General features: G+C 39.5%; 1 protein-coding gene across 4 annotated transcripts in view; it reads left to right on the top strand.

The window, feature by feature from the left end:
- dock4b (dedicator of cytokinesis 4b) overlaps nt 1-16,816 on the top strand; it is a 135,761-nt gene that overhangs the window by 94,911 nt on the left and 24,034 nt on the right. For 3 of the 4 annotated variants that reach the window (XM_063500653.1, XM_063500655.1, XM_063500652.1), the window contains exons 31-43: nt 737-885; nt 1,719-1,804; nt 3,160-3,186; nt 3,573-3,668; nt 3,755-3,815; nt 4,186-4,279; nt 6,759-6,907; nt 8,315-8,401; nt 8,552-8,656; nt 8,943-9,084; nt 12,013-12,179; nt 14,303-14,389; nt 15,774-15,950. In XM_063500653.1, coding sequence (XP_063356723.1) covers nt 737-885; nt 1,719-1,804; nt 3,160-3,186; nt 3,573-3,668; nt 3,755-3,815; nt 4,186-4,279; nt 6,759-6,907; nt 8,315-8,401; nt 8,552-8,656; nt 8,943-9,084; nt 12,013-12,179; nt 14,303-14,389; nt 15,774-15,950 — 1,427 coding nt within the window. The remainder of the gene's footprint in view (nt 1-736; nt 886-1,718; nt 1,805-3,159; nt 3,187-3,572; nt 3,669-3,754; nt 3,816-4,185; nt 4,280-6,758; nt 6,908-8,314; nt 8,402-8,551; nt 8,657-8,942; nt 9,085-12,012; nt 12,180-14,302; nt 14,390-15,773; nt 15,951-16,816) is intronic. The other variant, XM_063500654.1, reaches the window with a different exon arrangement.

The following is a 16,816-nucleotide window of genomic DNA, read 5'->3' as shown; positions in this document are numbered from 1 at the left end:
GCTCTTGGAATCTGTGTGATGCAACAAAGCAAACAACTCTCTGTACTTGAGCTGATGGGATCTAAAAAAAAAACCAACCCTTTTTTTCTTCTTTATACCATTTGTCACCATGGCAACCGACTGGATGCCTTGGTCTCCTTTATGTGGATGCTTTTGTTCTGACTCTGTGATGGATGGATGCAATTTTGTTTTATGGTAATTTCCAACGTACTGTTCAAGTGTGGTTTTCCTCATTTTCAAGTACACTTTGGAACCCCCCTTCCTTTCTTTTTTATTTGATAGTAATAATAACGTTACATCTTTCTGCTGAAAATGATGGAATAAACTGTGCACTCTAAGTTGTTTCGTTTTAGCACTTCAGCCAAATTGGAAGGAATTTGTGAAGTGTACTTTATCAGAATCTGTCTAAAAGGGAGGACAGAGGAGAGAAATCCACTTGACCTTTTGATTTCAGAGCTGTGTTAGCCAAAGAAAACAAAACTTCTGAGGCATTATTTTTTAAAGGTGTAACGTTTGTTTAAATGATTAGAATGGGGGAGTAGCAGAAAACAATCAAAACAGAAAGTTTTGGGGCTTTTGGGAACTTCATGAACTGCTAGAGCAGGATTTATTGCAAAGGTTCTGAAGGAAGACACCTTTCCAGAGTTGGGTAAATTGTCTCTGACATAAACAATATGCTGTGTGCAGGGATAAAGTGAAAGCCTGACCTCTGTGTCGATCTGTATCTTTCCTCCAGGTGAACATAAGTTGAACTTCATCCCAGCAATGATTGGGCCGTTCCTGGAGGTGACGCTGGTGCCTCAACCTGATCTGAGAAATGTCATGATCCCCATTTTCCACGACATGATGGACTGGGAGCAAAGACGCAGTGGCAATTTTAAGCAGGTACTGCATGCTGCTGTTTCACTGAAATCGATTCACCAACTCAGAACTATTTAATCTTGGCTTTAACTGTTAGTTGCAAAGGTCAATGAAAGCTAAATTCATCCTTGTCATAATCAAAAATAAGCCACATCTATATAACTGGATAATTGGAAATATAACTTGTAATAATTGCAGTGTGTGTGATGTTTAATTTTCTTCTAAAACATTTACATTCATTTATAGCTGGTTATGTTTCTCATTGCTAAATAATAATATTATTTACATTTCTGAAAGTTCTGTAACCACAATAATTAGTATAATATATGAACTGAAGCATGTGAATGTGAGAGACAGACAGAGCATTACAGAAAACAACTACTTATGTTTTTGTTGCTAAAGGTGGTTCTACAGGCTACTTGGTCATGGCATGTCTTTAGTTTTTCACATAACTGTAAATTCTAACAATTTAACTGTAAAGAAATTGACAGAGGAGTGAGATCGATTAGTGTCTTGTCAATCACAAAACTTACTCCCTAAAGCATATCCTGCTTTATTATCAACGATTCTCTAAAAATATCACGTTGTATAAACTAGTACTCAAAACTCATTAGTAAAATGTCTATTCAGGTAATAAAACAAGTGATCAATAAGCAGTCAGATTTTTTTCAGTCAGAGTCACCCTCTGCTGGTCATTACAAATACTGCAAGTTTAAGGGAATTATGCATTCTCATTCAGATAATTAAGTCTACTTTTTTGATGCAGCACACTTTAAGATCAAGCTCTGCATTCTTCTTTGTTATGTCAGTGTTGTTCAGACTGCGAGCCTCTGAGCTTTAAATGCTATTCCTCACAGGTGGAGGCCAAGTTGATTGACAAGCTGGACAGCCTGATGTCTGAAGGCAAAGGCGATGAGACATACAGGGAGCTCTTCAACAGCATGTGAGTTGGTAAAAGAATCAGGAAATGTTACAAAATCTAATAAAGTAGACATTTTTCAGAAAGACTTTTGAAGGAAAAGTCTCTCCAATTTTTTAAATAATTTGGCCGCTAAAGCAATTTTTAAAAATTAATTAATTAATGTTTACAATAAACAGTAAAATCCCAGCAAAAATCTACTTGAAAGTGCATGAAGGCTAGTTTAGGAGACCTGGGCACTTCCAGTGAAAATAGCTGTTTATGGGGGTCTAATTACCTAAATGATGCAACCCACACAAGGCTTCATCGGGTAAATTATCTGCGTGGGCTGCAATCTGCAGGTCATTTGCCTCACTAAATGGGCATTTTATCGGGAAGTGGATGTGTCTAAGTATTCTGCTTTTGAGAATTAACCTTTAACCCTGAAAACCCAGAGCACAGATATCAGCATTACAGCTCTGAAAAGGCCTCTTATACTTCAATAAAGAAAGCCATTAAATGGGTTAGGTTGCTTTCAGAGCATGTGGCTAATGAGGGAAGCAACACAAAGCTGCAGGCTTACTTTCAAACTAACAAACATGTCATTATTATACAAATATACAATAGGTAGTTTTGTATTTGAAATTGCTTATGTAAAGCATATTTTTCAAGCAGTGAGAGGTAAGTGATGGGCATTTAATCGCCTTCATCTTCACTCACACCTCCTCTTTGGTCAGTTCCTTTTGTCTGTCCTTGAGTTTCCAGGTTTGTACCCCTGCATGCTTAGTGTTTGTGCACCCCTTTTCATATATGTGTGTGTGTGTCCACCTGAGTGTGTGCGTATGTTGGTCCCTGCTTCTTTTCTGTTCATATTTTTATGTCGCCCTTTTCTCTGGGCAGCTAGTATTTGAAGCTTTCAAAGCAAAAATCTTGCATTTCAACTTTAAAAGAAGAAGGAAAAGAAAACCATGTTGCATTAAATGAAGTCGTATTTCCGATTCACTCTTCTGCTGTCGCACAGCCGCAAATCAAAGTGTGATCTATTTTATGAGTATGGATCCACTTCTAATATCCCTTTGTCTTCCATAGTCGATCATTTTCTTTCCCACCATTTGTACATGTGAAACATTACAAAATATGAACCGCAGTGCCTCTGCATTTTATTAAAGTTCAGTACTTATAGTGTGCACTATATTGTAATTATGCATAATAAGTTATATATTATTAACACATTTTTATGTTTAATTTCAAATTTCTTTTGTTTTTAATGATTTAAGCCTACTTTAAGTTCATAATTATTATTTTTTCCTACTAACTCCACTAATCCCTAAACTAACCTGTGTGAGTGTGTGCTAATATTAATATTAATTTATTCCGCCTATGCTTCCCGCCTGGAGTAGAATTCCTCTGTTTGGTCCGTACCCTAGGTAAGACACCCTCCTCTTTGTTCTCTCAGTGTCGTCTGTGTGAGGGGAAATGTGGAGCAATTACAAAAAAGAAGAATAAACAGCTTCAGTATTTTGGCTGTTGTGTGTTTGCCCTTAATTCTATAAAAACCTGTTTTGGTGGCATAACAGTAAATAAGGTGTTGTAAAATTTTTTTAGCCACCTTTGTGTTTTTTCTTTCTTGAGCTCCTGTAGGCAGGCCAACAAGCATAGGTGACACCGGTATGACTGCTATTAATTTTGCTTCGCCTCCTTTCCTTTCTTGTTGTTTCTTCCATCGCCGATGCTTTCGTATCTACCCCTCCCCCCCGTCTCTTTTGGTCTTTACATCTTTGTCTTGTTCTGTCTCTCTTCATTTGTCCTTCAGCCTGCTGAAGAAGATTGAGAGAGAGACCTGGAGGGAGAGCGGGATCTCTCTGATCGCTACTGTCACTCGTTTAATGGAAAGACTGCTAGACTACAGGTGAGCGCGCGCACATGTTCACAAAATCCTTCCACAGACACACGTGCTTGGTCTTTTTAGTCAAATTCGCAATGTTTCTATTGCAGGGATTGTATGAAGTTGGGAGAAGTGGATGGCAAAAAGATCGGATGTACTGTCAGTTTACTGGTGAGTAGCTTAAACTATGTCAGGCAAATATGTTAATGTTTATCTTCTGTTGCTATTCCACTCTGAAGTTATTACCTTTTTTATTTCAAAATGATGAAAAAGTAAAACATATGTAATATATAGATGATAATTGAGTATTCTTGTGGGTTTTTTTTTTTTTTAAATCTAACTGGAGTTATGTGCCTCAGTGTGTAGGCAGAGGGATCAAAAGGCCCCTGCAAATCAGCAGCTGAACTATATTGTTGCACCACTTTTAAATGCCCTCATTACTTCTTTAAATTCCCTCTCTAATGGTTATGATGGTCTCTCTGCTAATGTTTTCCCTCTTTCTCTCATGTTTTTTCGTTGAATCATCGACTGCTCCTGCCAGAACTTTTACAAAACAGAGTTGAACAAAGAGGAGATGTACATCCGCTACATTCACAAACTGTATGATCTGCATCTGAAAGCACAAAACTACACAGGTAGGAATATGCTGCCTTGTAGTACAGTGTGACTGAAGTTGGACACCATCACTTTCAAAGATTTATCATGAAAATGCATATGTTCCCAACTTGCTGTCTGGTTTAATATCTTTCCCATACCCAGGCTTTTTACTTGCCTCATACAGTCTGCTGCTTTTTATCTTTTCACCAGTGATGGACTCTGTGTTTACAATGATTTGGCTGACGCTGGCAAATTTGACAAAGAAACAAAAGTACAAAATAATGACAGCAATGAAACTACAACTACTGGCACCTCATTTGAGGACAATTCCCAAATGTATAAAATACAATTCACATCACATTGCCCAGATGACATCTTATCCATCCGAAGAGCGTTAGCTGAAAGTAGGATGGAAAATCTAAATCTAGAGAACAGGATTAAACAAATCCAACAAGAGAAAATTCAACTAGAGAAGTTCAGACAAATGGAGGCCCAAAATAAACACTTGGGAGAAACGCACAATGAATTTCTCATGAATGTACAAGACGAACAAATTCAAAATACACAGTACCAGCACATCATGCAGATTATAAATGATGGCTGGGAATGATGTTTGGTCAAATACGACAACAAATTATTAACCTGATGTGAGAAAACAAGAAAAACAGCGATCAATTAAGAGAAATCTCCTGCCAACTTCATGAAATGGAAGATATTAATGGGGAGATACAGTGGAGTCTCCAAAACATGGAGGAAAAGAATCAGGAGCTGAAACTGAAGCTTGTTGAAAAATAAAGAAACTCTGCAAGAGAAGGGCCAACAGGACATAAAACGGAAAGAAATTGAGTGTTAAGTTTCAGAACATCGAGAAATACAATGAAGGCTTGCAAGTGTCGCTTGAAATAGCACTACACAGAAATACTTCAAGAAAAAAGTGCAAGAAAATTAGAAAGAATCTGAATTTCTCCAGATTCTCTACTTTCTACGACTTTGAGAGGAGAAATCTAGAACTGCAGGTATATGTTAAAAAATGAAGGACAAAACCACTGAACTAGAATGAAAAAAGATGTTCAAAGATGGAGTGTAGGTTCAACGAAATGCTAAGAAAAAATACAGAGAAGTTTATACTGAAGTGCAGGCGCAAAATCAAGAACAAGAGAAAACACATGAAGACCTGCAGTGTACGCTTCAGGAAACGCAGAGGAGAAATAAGGAGTTAGAAGGCATGTGCAACAAAGTGCAACAGAGAAATGCAGACATGCACAGGGCAAAGCTTCCTCACTTGATTCTGAGGAGTAGCCTTGTCTCCCTCCTACCAACACTCCTCTCCATTCTGTTCCCTGTTGGCTAGGAGGTCAATCCTACTGAGGTAGCGGAACGCTGCCCCTCCCACTCACAAACAGTGGTTATATGACCTCATGTCGTGTGTAAAAAAGAAAAAAAATAAGACATTCACTCCAGAACTCTACTGGGAAATTGTGGGGTCCTTTCCTTGATGCATTTCAAAATCTATAACAATTTTTCAGCAAACTCTCTTATGTCAGGTGTGGAAATACAGTGTACAGGTCTAGGGCAGTGACCTGTGTGGGAATGAATGGGATTATTCTGCAGGGATTATGTTATTTGGGGAAATATTATACATATGTTTATATTTCTCTCTTTTTTTCTTTATTTACCTTTTTTCTTTTCTTTTTTTTCATTTCTCACAGCCTTAAACGCACGGGCTAATTACCCCGAATGTACAGATCATCTGTAATCCTTTTCTTCTCTTTTTGTTTATATGTATGAAAGAAAAACTCAATAAAAAGACATGTTTAAAAAGTATAAAAAGAAGAAATGGGTAATGTGTTGGAGGCCACATTAATGTTTTACATTTTAGCAGTGTGGTCTCCTGGTTTGACTCACCCAATAAAGAAAGGGATAGAGACAAAAAAGTGTTATGTTTCTCTTATGAGATAGGCCAGAATATCCACAGATGTTTAAAATAAGAAAAACACATGCATAATATGCATTATTTAGACTGATGAAGATCATAGATTTTACACACATTTGGATTAAAAATGTAAAAATAAATCTCATGTGAATCAGGATATGACATGTAAGCATTAACCACAGCTGCAACAGGGGAGAGAAGGAGGGTAAAAAATGCTGCATGCAGGTGTGACCATGGGGTGATTTAATCGTTTCTGTGGCATCAGTTGGAAGCACCACCAGGCTGCAGCATATGAAAATCAACCTCACTGCCTATCAGATTTAATTGGTCATTAATCAAAGGTGTGGGATTGCGGTTCCACATAGGTCCGTCCCACTTTAACCCCTAGTCTGAACACATACTGTATGATGATTTTTGAAATGTGCTTTCATGTTGTCATCTGTTCATGTTCTTCTGCTTCAGTGTATTCATCAGTATTTGAGACACTGAAATACGTCTTTAAACAAGAAGTTCTTTAAACAAGAAAAAAAAACAAGCTGCTAAATGTAAATTAATATGCTGTTTTTCTCTGCGTATGCTCACAGAGGCGTCCTACACCCTGCTGCTCTATGACGAGTTATTGGAATGGTCAGACAGGCCGCTCAGAGAGTTTCTCAACTACCCTATGCAGAGCGAGTGGCAAAGGAAAGAATATTTGCATCTCACTATCATCCAGAACTTCGACAGGGGGAAGGTAAGCTGGAAAGCGCCAGTTTTTCCTCCACAGTCATCCGTCCAATACATTTGCATTTGACTTTACAGAAACCAGAACATTTGTCATATGATGCAATCTGTGACGTTTCTAGCACACTGGCAAGATAGAATGAAGGAAGTAAGCTGAGCCCAAACACCAGCAGGACAACTGGTTCCCTATAACACCGCTAAATGCCAGTGAATGTACTGTGCCAGTATAAAGCAACAGCATGTTCAGTTTTATTCAAAGGAATTTGTGCCAAGCTAATACCCAGCAGCACGTCAGCTTCTCATGCATATTCAAGAGCCTTCTAATTTAAATGCATTTCTATTTCATACCTGGCAACGAAATAGAGGCCCAGAAATATTATTGATGGCTCTCCTAGAGTAAATATATGCTGGCCATTAATACGTATATTTCAAAATAATAAGCACTAACAGTTTCATAAAACATTAATAGTCGGCTCAGACGCATCGGGGTGAAAGATGAGAGAACTTCTTTTCCTGCTTGTTTAGTAGATATGACATCATTCACGTAAAATGAAGAGGAAGACCAAAAGCCTTGTACAGAGATATTTCTATCTGTTATGAACTGTGACGTTGACTAGAGGTAGCAGCACCTCGTCCACTTAATCAGGGGAATTGCAGGTAGCTGTAATTAGAGCGGGATCCATATTGTCCCACAGTATTCCACACTGTTCCTCTCAGATGGCGATGATGGCCACACTGACTGTTAAAGCATGATTCGCTCTGATGGTGCCGCATTTAGCTAAAATAATCTCATCAGTGAGAAATGTGAGCGCAAACAGAGCTCAGCTGATTCAGGACGCAGCGTTTCTCACTTGATAAACGGTTCCCAGGCTGTAGTTTTGTTTTCGTCTCTCAGGAGCTGCTTTCTTTCATCATCCCAACTTCACTTCTCTTTTCCAGTTTTATCTCGTTATCCTAACTACCTTTGCTGTTTCTCTGCACTCTCAGGGGAAGGGGGGAAGTGGCAAAACAAAACTATGCTCACCCTCTCAAAATAACGCATCACTACCTCTGATGTTTGGGGGGAAATTTCTTTGAATCGTTAAAAATGCCACCCCTCGTTACTCGTAGTGCAAATATCCTTTACATTCACGAAGTATGCCATCTTCCAGTGCTCCCGATCACAGAGTGGAAAGCAGCAGGAAAGGAAAGCTTTTCATTTAATTAGTGAGATGGTCGGTGCTGCACGTACCTGCATCGAGAGGTTGTTTGTGTCTGCTGGCGTTGTTGACTCGCCAGTGCCATCCAGTGGAGACCGATTGTGTGAGCACTGCAGAACAAGTGTCTTAGTGTTAAGTAGGTTTCGGGTCAGTCTGTAACTGTCAGACTGGGCACGATGAAGGTGACAGGGAATAAGTGTGTGTTTTTGTGTCCTCAGTGTTGGGAGAATGGCATCATCCTTTGCAGAGAGCTTGCTGACCAGTACGAGTCGTACTACGACTACAGGAACTTGAGTAAAATGAGGGTAAGTTGTTCCAGAAGCTGTGGGCATGCTGCTTGAGGAGTCCTTTGTTTTTTGTAACCTGATGATGCCCTGGTTAGTCAGAAAAATGCACAATATAACTAACAGATAAGACACTGTTGGTTTATAAGCAGTTTTGTCTTTTATTGTCAGATGATGGAAGCATCTCTCTATGACAAGATCATGGATCAGCAAAGATTAGAACCTGAATTCTTCAGAGTCGGATTCTATGGGAAGAAGTTTCCTTTCTTCTTACGGGTATGTAAATCACCATATTCCCTCTTTGTCTTGAACAGCTAGTTGAAGGGAATAATACTTTCACCGTCTTCAAAAAAGAAACGGCGCTTCTGAAAGAATTAACTTTTCTTATATAAGACTCCTCCAGTGGAAGGTGACATTCAGCAAGTCTTATTCAATGCCATTTAATGATGTAACAGGCCCTGTCCTTGGTGGAGTTTGCAGATGGTGCTGCAGTTTCAGTCTGTGCCCACTAGATGTCAAGCTAACCCCACGCTGCTTCTTTCCTAACCCCCCTCCACTGCAGAATAAGGAGTTTGTGTGCCGAGGCCATGACTACGAGAGGCTGGAGGCGTTCCAGCAGCGGATGCTCAACGAGTTCCCCCACGCCATCGCCATGCAGCACGTAAACCAGCCCGACCAGACCATATACCAGGCAGACGCACAGTGTATCCTTCAGTGTACATGGAGGCATGAAATAAAGTTGTGGTCAAACATGAAACCCCAACTAAGCAGATACAGTCTTGGACGTGGGGACTAAACCGACTGCATATGCATGTACTGTGCTGTCAGGGAGGCTCAGCTAGCCTTGTGTATACATGTACACAATTGCCCTGCAGGCGACATGAGGCACATGCTATCACGCAAACATACAGTGCTGCAAATTGCATGCAGTATACAAAATGTAATACAAATCACAATCAGACACACTAAGGCAGGGGTCCCCAATCCCAGTCCACGAGGGCCGGTGTCCCTGCAGGTTTTAGATCTCACCCTGGGTCAACACACCTGAATCACATGATTAGTTCATTACCAGGCCTCTGGAGAATTTCAAGACATGTTGAGAAGGTAATTTATCCATTTAAATTAGCTGTGATGGATCAAGGACACATCTAAAACCTGCAGGGACACCAGCCCTCGTGGACTGGGATTGGGGACCCCTGCACTAAGGTGTTGCATTTCCTTAAACACAACAACTAAGCCATGTTCCTACCAGGGACCAGGTACAAATCAACTAACCTAAGCTCAAGCTCCCTTCATTTTTCTCATTTCCATGCAGTGTTCAGATTCACTCCTACAGTATGTGGGACTTTTTAATTATTCACACCAATGTAAGGGACAACTGTTGGCCTAGATAGAAGAGGGAAGAAAACAGGCAGACTCGATGACATAGTGACACAAAGGCTGAAGAAAACAACAGTAAAAGAGAGAACAGGGCTGAAGATAGAGAGACATGTTTGCCAGCTATGAAAGTGAGGCTGGTGTCTGTCTTTCTGTGTGTGTGTTTGTCACTGCGGCAAATTGCAGTCTTAGTGTAGCAGGAACAATCGCAAAAAGGTTTAAAGTATTTTGGCAGGTGTTTGCATGTCTTCCTGTCTGGAGGTTGGCAGAATTTGTCAACACAGTAGTGTTGCAGCCCTCAAAGTTGCCGTTAGGAAATATTCCAGGTGTGCGGGTGACATCAAAATGTAAACTGATTAGAAAATAGCCTCAAGTTAAGATGTACTTTTCATTTTTGAATAGTTTATGTGCGATGTGCCTACCTTTTATACACACGCCCCACTCAAAGTGACGTCTGAATGAAGTAGCTGCTGTGTTGTTCTCACATTACGCCAATCAATAGTCTCTCTGATTGCTCACCCATCTGTAAATCCTTGATACAAACACTCATGCATATGAATTAATGTGCGTCAGCTCTCCTCCCTCTCTCTGATATAGTTGTTCATCAGTGCAGGGTTTCTCATAATAAAGGAGAGGCTGGGCATTTCTGAAAGACACTTAACTCACTTTTCGCTCCTTGCCTTTTTACACTGCTCAAGTTGTCAAGTCTCACTGTATGTTTTCTCATACTAGTCAAAAAAAACCTTCTTTTTCCCTCTTGCTTTACAGTGTTGGGCAAAAGTTTTGAGTCACCCATCATTTCCTTTAATTCTGCCAGGAAAAGGGGAAGTAGGTGCTGCGATTTATTGAAACATGGGGAAACATACATGAAAAAACAACATATTAAGCTAAAAAACAGCTTGTATAATCCTAACAAGCTTGGAAGTCAATATTTGGTATGACCACGTTATGATCACGTTTATTCTTCAACATAGCCTGAACTCCCTTAGGCACGTTTTCTTGTCATTTCTTTAAGTAGTCTTCAGGAATAGTTCACCAGGCTTCTTGAAGGACATATAAAGATCTTCTTTGGATGTTTGATGCTTTTTGTTGCATATTCTGTCAGGATGATCCCACACTGCTTTAATAATGTTGATCTGGGGAAGCCAGTCTATGACTAATAGTGCTCCACTGTGCACGTTTCCATCCAGATATGCATTTAATGCATTTTCAGGGTATTTGGGATCATTGTCATGCTGAAACATTGTTGCCAAGCAGGTGTTGTTATGTTATTGATGATTCAAAATCTCACAGTACTTTTCTGCATTTATTGCATCAATTTTGAAACGTTTCCCAAACAATGACAGAACCTTCACCATGTTTTACACATATTTTACACACACTACACACAATTTGAACAAAATTTGATATGTACTGTGCATTAGAACCTGACTAACATAGGATTTTTAAGGCCGTACCGACATTTGGTAATTTCTCATACTCATATATAGACCGATATATCAGATTTTGAAACATAAAAAGATTTTCCTCACAGTTATTTTGTGAAGATATTAGTGAGTCTGTTCTAGAAATAATTTGACAATGCAGTTTAAAACTAAACTTTATGGTTTCAAAAACATGTTGTCAACATGGAAGTTGCAGAGTGCCCTCTGGTGGACAAACTACGCAACATCATCACTTACAACATGGTCGAAAGGTGTTTCTTCTGTTTCATCTTTTAAAAATTTCCTTTATCAGCAGTTACAAATGCTGATACACATATCAGCAAATCGCTGATATTGTCCGATGATATTAACTAGCTGATACGTTGGTCTGACTTGACTATACATTAGTCCAGGGGTAGGGAACTCCAGGCCTCGAGAGCCTCGAGTCCTGCAGGTTTTAGATGTGTCCTTGATCCAACACAGCTGATTTAAATGGCTAAATTACCTCCTCAACATTTCTTGAAGTTCTCCAGAGGCCTGGTAATGACCTAATCATTTGAGTCTGGTGTGGTGACCCAGGGTAAGATCTAAAACCTGCAGGACACCGGCTCTCTAGGACTAACGTTCCCTACCCCTGCATTAGTCTATGCAAGCAAATGTGTGGCCAATATCTTGATTAAAGATGCACATAAGCTCTTGCCTATGTGTGTCTTTGTCCTGTTTGAAGTTCTGATATGCATTCGGGTCATTGAAGATTTCTTTCCATTTAAGTCTGCAGTGCTTTCCCTTGTCACTCTCTCTTGCACTTTCCTTAACTTCCGGGGCTTTCAGACCTGCAGATCTATGCTGTAACCCCCATCCCCGACAGTCAGGATGTGCTACAGAGAGATGGAGTGCCTGACAACATCAAAAGCTTCTACAAGTTTAATCACATCTGGAGGTTCAGATATGACCGGCCCTTTCACAAGGGCACCAAAGACAAGGAGAATGAGTTTAAGGTAAAGAAAATTTCTCTGCATTTATCTAAGGTTATCTTCTCTTCAAACCATCGATTGTGGATTAGTGCTGAGTGGAAAAAAGGGAAAAAAATGAGTCTGGATGTGGAGTCACTGCAAAATGTTATGTGCTATGAAAACAGGTCTTTTTTTAATGAATATTTCAAAAGTTAAAATCATACATTTCTGAACATTAACATTTTTCACTGATACGAAACGGCTTCATTTACTTCCTTCTCTGCCCGGTTCATCCATCATGGGCCATGTAGGGAGTGATAGTTTGAACCAGTGCTCAGGTATTACTTTGTGTATAGTGCATGTTTTATTCATTGTGACTCTGGTATCAGTAATTATACACAGGAACTTGGATACTAGTCAGAGCAGTGTACTGCTTGGTGCAAATGAAGCCTGTACAGCGTGATGCAGTTACACACACTCAAACAGTCACGCAGATGCACACACTCTAAACAGATATGCACACCCGACACACAGACGCGGATATTATTCTCATAAATATTCTGCTTTAATGCACACGCTTCGTGCAGCCTTCTCATCTCACTTCCATCAAGGCTATTTGGCCAAATTTAATCGTGATATCATATTTCCATCAGGACTGGATATTTCTGGTCCTTAGATGGAAATAATATCTATGATAAACTTTCACATAGTGACAACAGTATGCCGCAGAAAGGATATGGTAATAAACTGAAGTAGGAAAGAAAGCTTTTCTTGAAGTTTCTATCTGCATGACAGAAATTGCTTTTTTATGTGAGATTCTGCTTTCAACTTCCTGCTCTTAAACTGCAGTGCATGTTTTTTTTTTTCTGTCTTTTTTTTCCTCAAGACTTGTTCAGGAGGATTTCTTGGCCTTAAAAAACATAAAATCAATAAAAGGGCAGCAATGTTGTGTAGTGAGTCGGAAGACCTTTCTTCAACCTGAGGACACTGGATCAATAGTGCATGTCAGCGCTCATCTGCTCTGCTGGAGTGTCCTTGAGCAAGATACTGTCTCTAAATAAATGAAGCTATACTGTGTTAGCATCTTGATCATTAGAAGGCCTTTAGAAGGGTCAGCTGAACAAAAACGCCCCCAAAGTTGTGAAAGGATTACCGCTTTTTGAAAGAAATTAGGATAAAATAAAGATGTGGGGGTTAAGGTAACAGATATATCCAATACTTAGGTTTAAAAATAAAAATACGCAAGTGACACAAAAATATAAAGTAAAAATACTATCCATCCATCCATCTATTCTCTTCCGCTTATCCTTATTTAGGGTCGGGGGGGTGCTGGAGCCTGCATTCACACCTGCATTCACAACTATGGGCAATTTAGAGTTACCAGTTAACCACAATTGAACTCAGGACCTTCTTGCTGTGGGTAACAGTGCTAACCACTGTGCCGCCCAAAGTAAAAATGCATGGATCACATATCCATAACTCTTTGCAATTGCCCTTTAGCCCCAGTTAGCATAACAAGATGTTAAACTAACATGGTAGCATGCCCACTACACATCAGATTGTCATTGTGATTAACTTAGAACACTAGCATTTGGCATGAAACAGCACTGTGGCATTGAGGTTACAGTTCACAAGAAAAACTAGCATGCTAGCTGTTTTTAGAAACTAGCATTGCTGTAGATGCTTAAACATGCTGTTGTTCTTATTAAGTACTAGCAAGCCTGTAGACCTTGACAAGGAGAGAAGTTTCTAGTGCTAAGTACAGTACACCCCCCCCCCAAAATAACTGTTTGCCGTCTATATGTAACATGTCTATAAAATAGTGTTGTTTCACTTGTATTATAAATCTATTATATTTAGAGCCTGCTGTTAATATTAAAATGTCATAGCTTGCGTACTTTCTTAATGACCTTTTGAGAGGCTGGAAATATAACAAGCATGCTGGCTGACAGCATAACTGTTGGAGAGGATATTAGACATATAAGTAAAAGTGTGTTTTTGGGTAGTAGGCATTTTTATATTTTCCTTTAACTGTGGATCAACAATTAAATCCTGAACAGTGCTGCCACTAAGATATGTGTACAGCGAGCCTAAGTATTTATGGATTTTTTTTTTTTCTGTATGTTTAGCAATCAGCTAATGCTCATGGATGTATTGTGTGTATGCAGAGTCTGTGGGTGGAGAGGACAACTCTGACTCTGATCCAGAGTCTTCCAGGCATCTCCCGCTGGTTTGAAGTTGAAAAGAGAGAACTGGTGAGTGTGACCCAGTCTGATGAAATAGCAGCGAAGGCATAAACACAACACACAGCCATTTCACACAAGGGACACAGTGATACTTTCTTTTTTTTTTTATTTTGCAGGTTGGAATTTAGAGTAATGACAGCCAATACACAAGTATTGATCCAAGTCATTAGACTGAGCAGCAATCATGACCTAGGTCATAGGTTTGGGGCTATTGGATGGTCAGTTTCCGCAATTGGTTTGATTGGATGTCACGCTAAAAGCCAAACTGCTTTACTTTGATTGCCAACGTGTCCAATTTTCAGAATTGATTCTTGTATTGGGATTTTTTTCCCCTGTAATTGGCAAATTCCTGTCAAATTTGACATGGGACAAGTGCTACACTGTTACATGTAAATGCTTTGTCTTCTCAATCAGATTTCTAAGGGTCAGATTTACACGGATTTTGAAATGTTGCTCTGTGCAGTCCAACACAGTGTCTGTTTGTGATGGTCTAAGCGCATATTCTTTACTTCACAGCTGCTGAGCGTGGTGTGAAATTGTGGATTGTAAAGCCAGTGTTACTCTATGATGGCTGTGAAGTGCAGTAGCATTTAAAATGGAGACTGGCAAAAGCTCAATTAGCAAAAGGATTAAGCTTTGTGTGAGAAGGAAAAAATACAGAAAAAGAAATCAGGATGAAGGAAAAAATATTTCACTCTGCCTTCACGAGTATGTGACAAAGTGTCCATATGTTAATGTATATTTAAAAAAAAATAGTACTTAGTTTTAAATGAAGCTGCTACAATAATTCTTTATAACAATGGTTAATAAATTGATACACGTAGGTGTTTTTTGGTAAATAGCACAAATATAATTAAAGATACTGACCCAACTTTCCAGCTGCCTCACTCAGAGAGCAGTTTTCACTGAAAAGGCTCTTTAAAGCATTTCCAACAAATTTAGCAACTAGCTGGTATCGAGTGTTTACCTCTAAAAAGACTCATTTTGGATGTCAAGTATACCACATAATGTGTAAATAAGTTGGCGCTAAAACTTTTACCATATCAACTTAAAAGGTCCAAATGATTTTGGCAATATTGTATTTTAAGCTGCTTTTCAACTTGCTGTATTTTAGAAGAAGAAAAAACAGCTCTGTTCTGGGACAAAAAAGTGGTCAAAACTAAAGCATTACAAGCTGAAATATCCTGATTTGTAGAACCTAATATGTTTTAAACTGCTGCACCTTTCACAATAAAGGACCTCAGTAGCATTTATAATTTAGCAGACCCTCTAAAATTCCCACATTGCTCAAATACCTTATAGATATTTTAGCTTCCAGATATTATTTGTAAAGCTCCCTTTAGAGCTTCATATAAAAAGCTACAAAATGTTTCTTCATCCTTCATGTGTACAGGTGGAGGTAAGCCCACTGGAGAATGCGATTGAGGTGATCGAGAACAAGAACTTGCAGTTGCGCACATTGATCACCCAGTGTCAGAGCCGGCAGATGCAGAACATCAACCCTCTCACCATGTGCCTCAACGGGGTCATCGACGCCGCAGTCAACGGGGGACTGGCCCGCTACCAAGAGGTATGACTGGCTTGCTGGAGGATAAGGTTGGAGGATTTTAGAGACCTAAGCAGGAATGAGAGGCAGTGACATATAGATTACCTAATGATGCATGAAGGTGGCTTAAAATGGAGAGATGTATGGACAGAAAGTGTTTTGTGGAGGGGTGGAGCGGATGGATGGATGCATCGATGGCTGGATGATGGCTTGACCAAGTAGATGGATGAGTGGAAAGCTGGAGGGGGTGGAAGTGGGAAAATGAGATGGATGGGTAGTGTAGGAATAGGTCGGTGGGGGGGATTTTTTTTGGTCAGATAGAATGATAAGGTGGATGTGGGGGGGAAAAGAGACGTGAGGTCAAATAATGGCAGATAGAAGAATGGGAGGAAGGAGTTTAAGGGATTAGATGACTAATGTAGTCCTAAAACTTGGAAAGAAGTTGCCATGTTTGCAAATTACTGAATTTTAATGCCCTAAAAATAATTTTCACAATGTTCTCTAACAAATTATATATAAATACGCCGCCAGTGTATTTTGAAGCAAGTATGTGTTGCAGAGAGAACAATTGCTAAAATGTGTTTAAGTAAAACTAGATGGGAACATCGTCAACGTAACACTAAACACAGGACCAAATTGGTGGTGTATTTAGCTTAATGTTAGCATTTTTGCCACTATGTTCATGGCTGCGCTTTAAGCTTTATCTGCGAAAAAATGAGTAACAACCACAGCTAGTTTAGCTAGCATAGGCTCCGGAATAGGCTTATTAGCTAGTGCATGGACATTACAGCACCAATGCTTTATTTGGCAGAGACATAATGCCAGTTCTTTACAGTGCTACAGTCATTAGTAAAAATTATAAGAATTTCAATCAGTGTGGGTGTACAACT

Source organism: Pelmatolapia mariae, linkage group LG17 (genome assembly GCF_036321145.2).
Source record: "Pelmatolapia mariae isolate MD_Pm_ZW linkage group LG17, Pm_UMD_F_2, whole genome shotgun sequence".
NCBI lineage: Eukaryota > Metazoa > Chordata > Actinopteri > Cichliformes > Cichlidae > Pelmatolapia > Pelmatolapia mariae.
This window is presented reverse-complemented; position numbering and strand designations above follow the sequence as displayed.